The sequence below is a fragment of the Colias philodice genome, chromosome 6 (genome assembly GCF_061535455.1).
Source record: "Colias philodice isolate Cphi_HAF_F1 chromosome 6, ilColPhil1 Martin Lab GWU primary, whole genome shotgun sequence".
Lineage (NCBI taxonomy): Eukaryota > Metazoa > Arthropoda > Insecta > Lepidoptera > Pieridae > Colias > Colias philodice.
Genome location: NC_143091.1, coordinates 167,984 through 183,490, shown reverse-complemented (window position 1 = coordinate 183,490; position 15,507 = coordinate 167,984). Strand labels below are relative to the sequence as shown.

The window sequence follows — 15,507 nt, the reverse complement described above, 5'->3', positions numbered from 1 at the left end:
GAAGTTCGTATTTCTGTTCATTCTCGTGTGAGCAGCGTTGATTGGGACGGGGATATATGGAGATGGCATGTCAAGGCTTAATTTATGCTAAAATATAGTTAATTAAGTTTAGTAATTGGACAGGACTCCTGGTTCGAATAGATCTTTTTACTGGTAGGAAGCATGGACAAATAGAATTATATTTGTCTATGTAGGAAGTGTGATTACAACTATATTTGAGGGGGGTAATAGTTGTTAAATAATTTTGGCTTTCAATTCTGGATCGATATTTTCACATAATGTAGTTCTATAAATACCAACAATCTCTTCTACAAAAAATGTCACAGACGTTCATGGAGGGGAGGCATTACTTCTACTCACGGAGCTATCCCATGATAATACATTCATAAATTTCGTTTCATGGAACATCGGTAAGCGACATTCGATAAATGTTGAACAAAATTCAACATTTATCGAATGTCGCTTAACAAAAAACACATTAAAATTCATACGAAACATCTAGAACATCATTCCACAGTTCAAATACTAGTCCGCTATGCACATGGTTTGATGGAATCACGTTCAAAAAGTAACAAGAAAAACGTATGAATTTCAGAACGAATCGCATACATTGCTCAGTGCTCTAGGTACCATTGTTAGATTTTAGAGTCTGGCCAGCCAAAGCTGAACCCAGTGTTTTTTGTAGCGGCCACACTATGGAATGTCATCATGGTGTTTCTGCGTAGTTAGTTGTCAGTTTTGTTGAAAACGGTTCAAATAATTTAATTTAATAATGTTTAAATCCTGCTGTGTTGTGTACCTAATGTACCTATATACTATGATCACCTTTATGAATATCAAAAGTATCAAAATGTTTTTTTCCTACTAAAGCCGATGTTACCAGGTCCATATTTTTTAAATTTACCGCCCTTTACTGGGTTCAGCTTTGGCTGGCCAAACTCTATGCTGTACAATCTGTCTATATTTATAGTAGTTACGTACGATATACATAACATGACTTTAAATTATTGTTAATTTCATTAAGAGCCGATGTCCTAAAACTAGTTTAAGTGAGAGCTGAATACCTTGTCCTAGATTATGTTTTCTATCAAACCTAGTTAAGAATCTAGTCCACGAATTTTTAACTAAAAAAAAACTGTAATCTGAGTATTTGGGAGCAATACCACAGACAAATACACATATAATACTTCATTGTGTAAAACTTACAATTTACGTGGGGGTTAAAAATATAGAATGTACATAGGACAGAAAGATGGCAAAAATAGCTGAGGACAAAAAGCATCCTATATTCTACTCCGGATAATATTGCACGCCTCATAAGCGAAGCGTTGAGGTGGGTACTACTGTCACTTCGCGCAAAATATCTGATTTTTCAAACTTAAAATGTCTTTATGTATCATACATTGCACTTGTAAGATAATACATACACACACATATTAAGAAAAGACACTATTTTTAACATTCATGATATTTTTGATGTCATTTTTGTTATTTAAACTAGTTAAAAAACAGTTTAAAAAAGTTCTGTCTTGGTCGTCCGTGTGTCTGTATGTGCGGAGGATTTTCTTGTTAACACGATAGCGACCGAAATACTTTACTAATCGAGTCTTTTTTTTCTCTTACGCTTGAGTATGCTCAGAAATAGAACCCTTTCATTTTTCAGGGTCTGATTCGATGTGGTTTAATTGTTATTAAATAAACAAAAATAATAATTAATAAATAATTATTAAAAAAAAATTATGAGGCGTGCACTTTTGGATTTTCCAAATTATTTCTTCTCTATGCCGATTATACAAACTCTCAATCGATTTTTTGCGAAAAAAAGTAAGAAGCATCCACCTATCCACACAATCTACATTAGTAGCAGTCACATTTCAATCCGGAGGCTTAGCCACGAGTCGTATAAACCGTTACAATACAAATTGTCGCATTGTCCAGAATCATACCATAATAGGCTTAGCGGCTTACTGCATCGCGCTATGGGATTTTTCGCTATGGGACATCATATAAGCCCTAAAGCCGCTTGCAATCAGACGATGTGATCTCGTTACATTAGCTAAAATTGTAAGCATTGGGATTAAATTCGATTGCTAGCTTTTGCGTTTAATAAATTGTCTATTATCATGATTTGCACTCGTACACAACCGATCTTGTATATTTGGAGGACACTTCATAACATGAAAAAGATTCATGAAAACATTATGATCCTATAATCCTTGTAATTCTATCCAGGAGATACCCAGGTGGAAATCTGTAAATACTTGTATATTGACACCCTCTTGTGTCTAAACCGACATATTATTATGATAGGGTGTACGCAACTATGATGTTATTATGCGATATATTATTTTCTTGTAAACGTTACGCGTGTAATGATAAAAATAAGTTATAATAATTACAGTTTCAAAAATAAAGACATCGACAAAATCTTAAAAGCAACAAATCATTGCTCCTCCATCAACGCCAATAAAAATATTAATACCACTTGAATGAAAATTGATAACTTTCATAGTTTCCGTCAAACGAAGCTGGGAACTAATGACCGGGCTTACAATACATCCCGGGAAAATGATACCCGGGATAGAGAAATGACAATGTAGTCTTGCACATTTATCTTGTGTTATTTGTTATTGTAGTTAATTGATATATTAGCAGTAAAAACTATTAACATTTTCCTTTTAAATTAAGCAGATGACTGATGAATTTACATTACAAAATATTAACTACTTCCGAGTAAATTCAACACGCCTAAATTAAGTTTTTTGAATATTTAAAAGGTTTTGAAATTTAAATTAACACTTTTCACTTAGTTTGATTGCTAAACCTACGAAAAATAATAGTCTTTGTCTGATTTGATTGATCTATAAAAAATATTATGAAGTAACTAAAAATAAATGGTGTTATAAAAAAATCATTATCAAAGAATGCAAAATTTTAAATATCCTTTATTATATTTGCGAACATTATGAGAATTTATTAACAAAGCCTCCGATAAATTGAGCGCAGTATGGACAATGCCGCACGCCAATGCCTAGTCACGTAGCGCCGAAAAATATTATGCAGTGTACATATTGAGGGTGAAAAATATATTTATTTTATGTATGTATATACCTTACGATACAAAAGGCTGTTGTTTGTAAAATTATTTGTATTTCAATACATTGGAATTTATGATTATTTACGTTGCTGTAACTTATCTCTCTATGTACCTACGTCTGTATTATATTGACAAATTACAAAGATATGTAGTTGTTATTCGGAGTCTAGAATAGGTCTACTATAATTTTATTATATTATTTACTGCATGTTTATTTCCTTATGGTTCTCGTGATCAAAAATAATCTTTCGCTTCTAATCGTAAGATGTGATGAACTGTCAATCAAAATAACAAAAAAAACACAGAATATTGGCGCCAACGACGTATTTTTTTTTGCGTCCAGAAACCTATTCTCTATTGAATTAATAAAAATTTTGTACATCGTCGAATAATAGATGTTTTCAAAAATTAATTTTTAATCGTAATTTATGAAACAGTTTCGTGTAAACAAGGCTTATAAAATCTGTTAGGTGATATTTTCGATTCATTGGTGATGGATTAGCTGCTTTGTTGATATGCCTGCTCACCGTGAGTATGATAATTTGAACAATGCTGTAATCGTTTTATTAAATTAATAAGCGATTAATCATTTGAGTGAAAAGCTTAAAGGGTAGTGAATTTCAAAAAATGTAAAGAAAGAATATGCTTTTTAAACCAAGCGTTATTGTTTTCAGAATAGATATTTTTTGTATTAATTATTATAATCTTAACAATATTTAAACATAAACGTTGAATATGCATAGGTATTTCAAGGTTTTAGGCTATAATATCTATTTATTGCATTTTTTAATGGAAACTTAATTCATTCATCATTTAACATTTATTAAATTTACATGTGAAGAATAGAGCGTGATAATTAGAAAAATACAACAATCAAAATATTATAATACAAAAAAAAAACAAATCTATACTAATATTATAAAGCTGAAGAGTTTGTTTGTCTGTTTGAACGCGCTAATCTCAGGAACTATTGGTCCGATTTGAAAAATTATTTCGGGTTTGGATAGCCCATATTTATCGAGGATGGCTATCCATACTAATATTATAAATGCGAAAGTAACTCTGTCTGTCTGTTACTCAATCACGCCTTAACTACTGAACCAATTTGCATGAAATTTGGTATAGAGATATTTTGATACCCGAGAAAGGACATAGGATAGGTTTTATCCCGGAAATCCTACGGGAACGGGTTTTTCTTTGAAAACGCGGGCGAAGCCGCGGGCGGAAAGCTAGTAGAATATATATCATCACGCTAAGACCAACAGGAGCGGAGCAATGCGGGTGAAACCGCGCAGCACAGCTAGTTATTTATACAGCAAAATGATAACCCCAAATATTTATGCTACCTAGTGAACCTACATTGAGCGAGTGTCCCGATTTTGTTTGTGTTATAAGTCACGTATTTATTTGGAATTAATGCTGAGACACGAACACGGTTGCATAGTATGATAAAATATTTAAACGTATTTTATTATTATTGTATCGAATAGCAGCAGATTTTTATGTAATGTAATTTTTTAACAGTGCATAAAACACTGCTCTATTAAATGTATGTATTAAAAAAATATGCGATTGTATAATTTTAATATTTAAAAAAAGAGTAGAAAATTAACTCTATCACATTATTTTCCTTGATGTTTTACATTTCTAATCAATCACCTAATGGTTTTGATTAATGGTTTAAAAATTTATAGTTTACTAGGTTTTTCCAATTTGCATTCTGAATTAAATCACAACTTCATTATAGTTTAAATTTTTAAAAGCTGTATTGAATATAAATATTTCAATACATTAAAATTCTTAATTATAAGTTTATTATAAACTCAGCATTTTTGACCAGTGTTTGGTCGTAAAAAATGTAAACTATGACAATTTATGACTGAAAAAAAAATATTATCGCGATTCACCCATACAGAACCACACCTTTACGCTTCATGAACATCTTATATATAAAATTCTCGTGTCACAATGTTAGTCTGCATACTCCTCCGAAACGGGTGGACCGATTCTCATGAAATTTTCTGTGCATATCGGGTAAGTCTGAGAATCGGCCAACATCTATTTTTCATATGTACCACGGGCGAAGCCGGGGCGGGCCGCTAGTAACTTATAATATTGTCAAACTTTTTCTCCATGCGGGTAGTTAAGAAACAGCGCCATAAACATTAGTTGGCAACAAGTCGACTACACCTGTTGGCCATTACTCGCTGAACTTTACACTGATGTATTGCGAGATATTATAGCCATAGTTTTACTAGAAACGATAGTTTTTTTGCCACAATTTTACGTAGTGTCTCTTTTAAAGTGACCGCAACGCGTTGTGCAGTATTTTTCGCAACGAGCCTCTCATTCACCCAGTTCATCTCTGAAATGGCTAATTACTTTTCATTTCACTTTTTTATATCAGAGCAAACAGAGGCAGATGGGCCACCTGATGTTAAATGGTGACCACCGGTAAATAATAACTGATGGTGTTACAGGTATTTCCCGGCCTGCTAAGGACAAATACGTTCTTTTCTTGAAGATTCCAATGCCGTAGTTTTTATATAAACAACAGCAATTTCTATGCGTACACCCTAAATCTTGTCCGCTGTCTTTTAAATTGATAATTTCTCATATAAATGTCACTTATTTCAGTCACTTCCAGCACTCTTTGTATTTATGTTGGTTTTAATAGCAAAATGGTTTGTAAGTTAATGGGTTTTAAATGTTTGCGGACGGTAAAAACATTCGTTTCATACTGTTCATTCATTTGGTAACTGAAGACCTACCTACATTGTACTATTTAGGTGTTCACGCTCTACTTATAAATTTTGGAAACATTTTTACGATTCTGGTTCAAATGATGATACAGTCGGCATTTATTGTACGCATTTTATAAGCTTTTGTGACTTGGGTTTATTTGTATTGTTTTTACAGAAATATAATACTTTATGGAGTAGTTAAATTGATTAAAAATGCGCTTTCTTCCTTGCCATGTTACCATAATGTCTCAGGAAAAAATTTCCCTTCAAAAACCTTAAAATTGCTGAATGAAACTGAAAAACAATTACCTACATCATCTTACAAGTACAAATAATTGAATATGATATCTTCTTAATCCATTTAATAAGCTCCGATTCTCGCCCTAGATATTATAACACTTAATTTTACTATTTCAGGCTTAGGCAGGCAGGCTTATTTTCGGCTGTGTTATTATTTTGCTGTGTTCTTACTTATTATTTTATAACATATCTATAGTTGCAGATTAAACAGAGATTTTAGACCAAACTAAACACATTATACACTAAATCCGATAATAGTTGCAACGTTTAGTACATTCTAATATGAAGGTACAGTGTCGCCTAATTTCCCCCGAGAGCCGGGAAGTCCCGATAACGAAATATTGGCTATATTTGGACTTATGTGACGGTTCATTTTAGGATTAGTAACTGTGTTGGTACACCAGAAAATTTTATATTTTTAATTTTTTATATTTTGTCAGATTTTTTTTTTAACTTTCAAAAGTAAACAGGTAACATAAGTTAATTTAAACAGCAGACATTTTTAAAAACGTTGAAAAAATTTTCTGTGTGAAAAAATTTTCAGTTGTCTTCTTCTAATTTTTTGTAATGTATAAATTTTTACTATAAGGCAGGAAAATCATTATTTTTAAGCTATTGCATAGCTTCTATCGCGGGCCTTGAGCGCGGGGACCGAATCGAGAAATTCCGTAACGAAAAAACCTCACGCTCCGACGGGCTCGGAGGTGTGCAATAGCTTTACCGCGGCAGTCCCCGAGTGCCACACGTATTTTTTTTTTGTAAAAAAATATATTATAAAATAACAGCACAATATCTACATTAACCTGGGGGTTGAACCCTCTCTAGGGTTGCCGTAACAACGTAATTGTGCAGATAAAAAACACCTTGGGGGTCCTTTATACGATTTAAATGACAATTTTCACGCTGTGCTACCTTTGTAATACAATTTTTCATTGAATTATGGCGGTTTTTTACACGCAAATTGAAAAGTTACGTTTTTTATACACCCTATATAAGGTTCTTTATTAGGATTAATTCTGACGAATTTTACATTGTATACGAATTGACAATGCCAATAGAATCAAGCTGAAAGTAATCAATTTTTCATTTTTCATAATACATGTACCACCTGTGCATGTAGGTATGATAAGTAAAATATATAAAATACCTCAGCTCAACTAATTATAATAAAACTAAACTTCAACACACTTAGCTGTATTGTAACTCATAAACCAACTCAGTCTACCCCCACAACTAAACAATTAAGAAAAACTGAAACAAAAACAAAAAATAATACTTCATTATAACCAACTAGCTCATCACCCGCGTGGATCCGCTAATGTTGGTCTTAGCGTAATGATATATATCTTGTAGCCTTCCTCGATAAATGGGCTATCTAACACTGAAAGAATTTTTCAAATCTGACCAGTAGTTCCCGAGATTAGCGCGTTCAAACAAACAAACCAACTCTTCAGCTTTATAATATTAAAAGTATAGATTAAATAAACTAAAATACACACCCTGTATAGCCCCAGCCCAACACAGCCAAAACAGCGCCCATTTCGCCGTCCTGAAGCGTTGCAACCAGCTCGGCCGCACCACCCCCCAGCCGCACCGCAGCGCACGCTCCTCTGGTGACAGCTGGGATGCTGCGTCTTCTTCACCCTGGTGAAAGAAGATATTTTTGAACATCCTGTATAACTAGTAAGGTACGGTGATTGTTAAATAACTATGCTGTGATATCTACATCTACACTAATATTATAAAGAGGAAAGGTTTGTATGTATGTATGTATGTATGTATGGTTTTCACGCATAAACTACTGGACCGATTTTAAAGAAATTTGGCACAGATAATCTTTAGACCCTGCGAAAGAACATAGGCGAAATATGTACCACGGGCGAAGCCGGAGCGGACCGCTAGTCTTCTTATATATAAAAATGAATCGCAAAATGTGTTGGTAAGCGCATAACTCGAAACCGGCTGAAGCGATATCGATAATTCTGTTTTTATTATATTCCTTGAAGTACGAGGATGGTTCTTATGTAGAGAAAACGTAAACATGTACCACGGGCGAAGCCGGGGCGGACCGCTAGTATTCTAATAACTTCAATCGACATAAACTTGAACAACCTGTATTTTAAAGTAAATGATGGGACTGTTCGATGCTAATTCATTTGTTCTTAAAATTAATTATTTAATCAGACGCGTTCTAACAATATAAACAACACAATTCATTTAATTGTCTTCCTTATAAGGAACAAACAATATCACTTTCGTTCCAATACAGACATTGAATTTACTCAAATATTCCCACTACGGAACCACAGACAAATAAATAAAAGGTTACGGAACCCTAAAGACCAAGAGCACTAAATCATAAGCCCGTTGCACCAATTCGTATTGAATTATACAACAAGAGGCCGGAACTAATAATATTGTCACAACGAGATCAAGATTTAATGCTCAATGCGCCCACATTCTGCTCCTTAATTAAGTGTGCTTGGCTAAAAATTGTGTTTTTTATTCCCTTTGTGTTATAGTGATATGGGGCTATAGAAATTGGTGAATTGTTGTGCTTTTTGCGTGTTAATCTATAGCTGACACCGCTGCAGCTGTGAGTCACCTTTGGAAAATTTTGCATTTACGATTACCTAGAATAATATGTTCAATTTTCTAAAATTAAAGTACATTATGCTTGTGCTCCAACTTCTTAAAATAAGATTGCAATATGAAACGCAATATTTAACTACACGTATAATTGTTTAAATTGTTAATTTAAACGAATAGGATATTCCCTCCCACGCAAATAGGGAAAGTTACAATTTTGAATTATAACCTTATAACCCAACTATCACGCAAACGAAGCCACGGGATAAAGCTAGTTACATATAAATAATAAAGGACAGAGTGGGCGGTCTTTATTACGCCAATCGGAATTCATTGGAGCACCACTTATAGCTTGGCTATTTTTTGCTACACTTATACTGTCGACTCTAATTTGTATGAAATTTTAATAAGGAAATATCTTGAATTCCTTGATTGAGAATAATACTTCTTTTTGTATGATAATCCGCATGCAAGAACTACTGATACAGATTGTGTGGAGCATGTTCCGGAAATAATAGCTTTTTATTTTTAGGTATCTTTTCTTAATTATGATTTTAGGTACCTAACTAGTTTTTATATCACGAGACAAATTATAACACTTATACATATACTTAAGGAGTTTTTATTGCATATTGTACTAACATTATGAATGTGAAAGTTTGTGACTATAAATGGATGTTTTTATTATTTCACGAAAAAAACTTGAATAGATGAATCTTAACAGAAGTATAGAATAACACATGAGCTATGGAATATGGAAATTCTCTAGGAAATACTTGATTTTGCCTGCGAGATCGTCAGCGGGGGTAATCGCGCGCCACACCTAGTTTCTAAATAAATTAAGTAAATGTTAGGGATTCTAATATTCCAGTATTTTATAACCCAATTCCATCAATACACAGTATAACTTACGCAGTTTTTATGAACTACAGAGTTATGAAAGAAGCCGAAGGTCGCCGTCAAATCGTTAAAATCTCATAAATAGAGAAAATGCATAGAACATCGTGATTTAAAAGGCAATTAATTACAATTGGTCCTGAAAGACATTGGTATAATCGTAAGTTATTACAGAATTATGAAACATGCGTGTAATAAGAATGGCATTCATGTTTATTCAAGAGAGATTATGTTTATTATGTTATAGTAGAGCAAGCATTTCATGAAATGATGAAATACTTAGAGCTAAATAGATTGAAATAGCAGAATATTTTATTCTTATGCCTATTATATTTTTAACAGATACCTGGTTTGTGTTTGATCAAGAGTTCAATTTGAAAAATCTTTATGACTACATCTATCTACAGAACTATAGGTATAGCTGCTTTAATAAGCCTGACCAATACAAACTATACCGTGTCCAATCTTATATTTTTCTCTAATACTTACATTAAAATTAAAGACAAAATCTTTTAAAATATTTCGAACACCGAATGATGAAAAAATAATTCTTGTAAGGTCCTACACAATTTCAATAGGCTTAGTGTTTTTTAGACCCTCACCTCTCACACCAGCTTAGACTTTTCCTACACCAGGAAGTCACTCTAGACCTTAAGAGTTCCGTTTTAATATTAATCTTTTATAAAGTCGAAGAATACACAGGATACCTATTATGCCTTAGAAGTATTTATCCGTGACGGCTGAATTGGTGTTGATAAGATTTTTATGATGCACGTGCGTTGTTTAATTATTCATATGAATTCTATCTATAGTGGTTTGTTTTGTTTTTTATAAATAGCTGATACTGAACTTTATAAAGATGTTGTACAGATTTCTAGAAGTCTCTCTTTCTTTGACGAATAGGTTTAGGTCCAAATAAAGGTATTTATTTAAAAAAAATCGTTTCGACGTAATTGCTATTGAGTTGAAATGTTTCCGTAAAGAAAGCATCCAGATCGTGTTCAAACGCTATCCTATCAAATCAAATCTTTTTTTTTATGTCAGAGCAAGCACAGGGGCAGGTGGGCCACCTGATGTTAAGTGGTCACCACGGCCCATAAACACTTGTAACACTAGAAGCACAGATAATAATAATAATATACTACGTATACAACTAGAAGTGTTGCAGGTGCTTTGCCGGCCTTTTATGGACAAATAAGCTCTTTTCTTGAAGATTAAAAAAAAATAAAAAAAACGATAGAGATCAAAACAACTTCATCGATCGAGTTTTAGCATGATGGACAAAGCCTAACTATATGGCTCATGAAATATTTAATTTCATGTATTACTTATAGCCAACTAGGTTTCCGCCCGCGGCTTCGCCCGCGCATTTAAAGAAAACCGGCCAAGTGCGAGTCGGGCTCGCGCACAAAGGGTTCCGTAGCAGCAAATATAATAAATTACAGTTAAATCAACCTATCTCAAAAACTATAAGAGATACTTTGATCAAACCAAAAATCGTTGAAAGAGTTAATTAGCATGCATCACCTCTATTTTTTTTAGAATTTTATACCCCGTAGTTATAAAAATAGAGGGGGGGGGACATACTTTTTACGACTTTGAGAGCTGATATCTCAAAAACCGTTCACTTTAAGAAAAATGTTTTTTAGAAAACTTTATATCATTTTAAAAGACCTTTCCATTGATACCCCACACGGGTATGTACATCGAAAAAAAAAATTTCATCCCTCAGTTACATGTATGGGGGGCCCCACCCCCAATTCTTTTTTTTACTATTTAGTGTCATATTTTTGTAGCGGTTCATACAACACATATTCCCATCAAATTTCATCACTGTAGTACTTATAGTTTCCGAGTAAATCGGCTGTGACAGACGGACAGACGGACAGACGGACAGACGGACATGACGAAACTATAAGGGTTCCGTTTTTGCCATTTTGGCTACGGAACCCTAAAAAACCCGCATAGTTCCCGTTCAAGTGGGATTTCCGGGATTGCGTCATTTTCCCGGGATAAAAAATAGCCTATGTCCTTTCTCGGGTATCAAAATATCTCCATACCAAATTTCATGAAACTGGTTCCAGTAGTTTAGGCGTGATTGAGTAACAGACAGACAGACAGAGTTACTTTCGCATTTATAATATTAGTATGGATATTTTGTGACGATTCGTGCTCACATGGAAATGCTGATGTTATCAACAATTTGATGGCTTTGTAGTTTATGATATCAACCAAGGACATTACATTTGTTTTGACAAAGGTATACTTCTTATCTAGATGAATTTCAGTAAAATGAAAGTGATAGGATAAAAATTTGTTACTTATGTATATTTTCCACTATATTTCCTTATACGTGAACTTTTCTTCTCATTTCATTGGTTCTTATTTCTGCTTACGAAATAATGAGCCAAAATTTTATGGTTAAAATAAAATTACTTTTTCTATAGAAATTTCTCATGTTTCTCACGTATTAGGTATAAGTATACTAGATCCTTTTTCATAAATAAACATTTTCCAATGAAATCGATAGTTTATTGTAAATTATTAATAACCTATTTTTTGCAGTACATTTGGATATTTAATAATTAAGATAAATAGTATATAATTTATATAATTGTTAAGTATCAAAGTTTAAATTTAATTAATGTAGCTATAACAGATTTAAATCTAAATAGATTAGTTAATCTTTTTTTAGCCCTTCACGAGAACGATCATAAAACTTAACTCTAATATCAAATTTAACAATACCATTCTTTCGCGAACTTTTCACCGTTCAAAACATAGTTCGGAACTTTTCGTGTGACGAGCAGCAGAGGGCGACACTGCGGCACCAACCCTTCGCGACAGACTGAATGAAAACGAAGCGTGCTACTGTATATAAACAAAATGGGGACAGAGTAAGGGACCACAGAGGCTGAGGTCTGTAAGTTTTAGATGAAAAAGCAAGCAAGATAAGGCAAAAAACTGAAGTGGAAAATTTACAGTTCTGAAGTGTTATTTAAAAATTTAAAGGTAAAGGCTGTGTTTCAGTCCCTCTCTTCTAAAAAGGTGATATATTTTTTGTTTTTGTCAAGGTGGAAAGGTAGGATATGGATTTCTTACTGAGAGTTTTCTGCCTTCTAATAATAGTTCAATAAATTAAATAATAGTGTATTTTTATCCTATTTTTGAAAACAAATGTACCCAATTTTATTTTCTTCTCCCGAGAGCGATTTCATTGATTTCACAAGCATGAGACACCATGCCTATTGCCCACATCCATGTCACGACGTCTATTTTCGCAAACTCAAACCAAATATCAAATTATAACTCTCATACACTGACCAGTATATCAAACTCGAACATACAGATCAAATTAATAAACCAATGAACGGGATATACTTTCTCTGTCAGCCCAAAGTAATCTATACCTCTACTACTGCGCACGCGCGCCAACTTAGCGAGTTTTAATTTAATTCCCAGTGAAACTGAATGAGCACCATATTTTATTTTGGAGGGAAATTAAGAAACGTGGAAACATTTGTTTGCGTCTACTCGCCGGTGACGGTTATTACAGGAATGCTTTTAGTTAAATAATAATTTTCATTAACGCCTCGATGCTGTGGAGTGCTGTCGTTTGTGGATGTTTTGTGTTCCAGGGAATATTTGAAAGTGTTTGGCGGGAATGTAATTTGAACGTAATTATGGTTGTTCATCAAGACTCAAAAGTGTCTGTAATGAACTGTGTTTAGATGATTAGAGATGATGATATATCACTTAGTTCAGTAACCACAGTGTATCCTGCTTTAATTCTTAGTAGAAAATTTTATTTGACAATGTTATTAGCAGGAGGACCTCAGCGATGTGGTACTTTTAGTTATTAAAACAAAACAGCTCTAGTCTCCAATTTTTAGTCACACAATAATTTCCAAATGAAGAGATTTAAAGGAAAATAAAGTACCTAATGTAAGTAAGTTTATTACGATATCAATAATTTAAATTAAACCTTGCATGTTATCTAGTAACATGTCACACGTGAAATCCATAAAATATGTTTCACATTATAGTATTCTGAGCTTATAATCTTAATATATATAAATCTCGTGTCACAATGTTTGTCCTCAATGGACTCCCAAACTACTAAACCGATTATAATAAAATTTGCACACCATGTGCAGTTCGATCCATCTTGAGAGATAGGATAGGTTTTATCCCGGAAAATCCACGGGAAAGGGAACTATGCGGGGTTTTCTCTGAAAACGCGGGCGAAGCCGTGGGCGGAAAGCTAGTAGTGTTATAAAAACCATTGTTCTTATCAGACACAAGTCCACAAGTCCTGTTTCAGAACGAACAGACTGTTAGAGTTCCCTGACCAAATAGCAAAACGGACGTTTATAATATTTTTTTAAATAAACATGCATTTAATATTAATTTTCTGATTATGCCACTAGATATATGAAAATATTTTATGTGCTAACAGCACTGCAAGACCAGATTTTAAAGTGTTAATAGAACCTTATTATTGCGTCAAAAACGGGACAATTTTTCCATCAAGATTCAAGAGGAGCATTTGGACCATTTTTAGTCCATTGAAATGTTACATTTTTTTAGGCCTAACCTTGTGTTTTTTAGAGGACGCAATTTTATTTTTTGGGTATGTAGTCACTGGGTCAGTGTGAAGCTAAAACTCTAATTTCTGAATATTTTCACTTATAACTTTTTTATTTATAGTTCTACGTCAAAAAGTTACTGGACTAAAGTTGTAGAGAATTTAATTTGCAACATATAATGGTAACAATGTTTTTATATCAGATAAATAGTTTATGATATATCGTTAAAACCATATCAACCGCTCTTTTCAAGATGGCGGCCGTGGGACAAGGGTGGCGACCCCACAAACTTGGTTATAGCTTCACACTGACCCCCCCTACACATCAAAAAAATAAAATTGCGTCCACTCAAAAATGCAACCCCAAATGTAACTTTTCAATGGACTATTTCGTTTATTTAGAATTTAGACTAATAAATTCAAATTGGTTTTCCAATATTGAAATCAATTAAAAACTTACTGGCCGAAAATAATAATTTAAAACGGGCTGATTAAATTATATTTTAATATTTACGTGTGCAGATAGAACTTAATGATCTAAGAGATAGAGCCAACTACGAGCTTTTCTTTACCAAAATACTTCTTTATCATTTTTGCCTTCCAAACTAATTTGTACAGAACCTTGGATAGTTCGTGTTCTGGCGCTCACTTGGGCACATTTTCATCGAAATCATATCAATTTGTAGGCACGTCACGTCACGACAAGATGTCTTTTAAATGCAAATTTATAATCTTTAATTCTAATACATCCGTACGTTGTGAGCTGTCGTTAACACACATAGATACTATTATAGCATAGATACAAGGCTTTTGAATTGTATTATGTTTGGCTTAGCAATTATAGTAATAACAAAAACAAAGTAACAAATTCGAGCACAAAAAACTATGAATCGTGTCATTAGGGCTTAGAGGTAGCCAATGGCCTTTATTAAAGGAATTAGGCTGCTTTCATTTACTATAAAAAGACTATAAAGTTTTTATTACAAAATAAATCTTATTAAACGCACGTGCGAAGTCGTGGTTTCAACTTTTCCTACAAATATAGGTATTTCGCATTACCTGATAGTTGCCATTCCTTCTGACAGTAGTCCTCAGGTCTATGGTGTGGAAGCCATCGTCGACCCCCTCGAAGGCTCTGTTCACACAGCCTCCAGCCTCCGTCGCCATTGCGATCTGTAAAGGTATATTAAACTACATAAAACTTACAAGTGATTTGGATTGTCGCTTCTACCCAGAATGTTCGACAAGAAGCTTTGGATAAAAGACAAGGAACTCGATAAAAGAAGAAGATA

The 15,507-nt window shown here is 33.4% G+C and overlaps 1 protein-coding gene across 2 annotated transcripts in view; it reads right to left on the bottom strand.

The window, feature by feature from the left end:
• Positions 1 to 15,507, bottom strand: part of Oatp26F (Organic anion transporting polypeptide 26F) — a 46,048-nt gene that overhangs the window by 21,983 nt on the left and 8,558 nt on the right. For both annotated transcript variants that reach the window (XM_089695994.1, XM_089695996.1), the window contains exons 2-3: positions 15,275 to 15,388; positions 7,641 to 7,785 (exon numbers count right to left, since the gene is read on the bottom strand). In XM_089695994.1, the coding sequence (XP_089552120.1) occupies positions 7,641 to 7,785; positions 15,275 to 15,382 (253 nt within the window). In that variant the 5' untranslated portion in view covers positions 15,383 to 15,388. The remainder of the gene's footprint in view (positions 1 to 7,640; positions 7,786 to 15,274; positions 15,389 to 15,507) is intronic.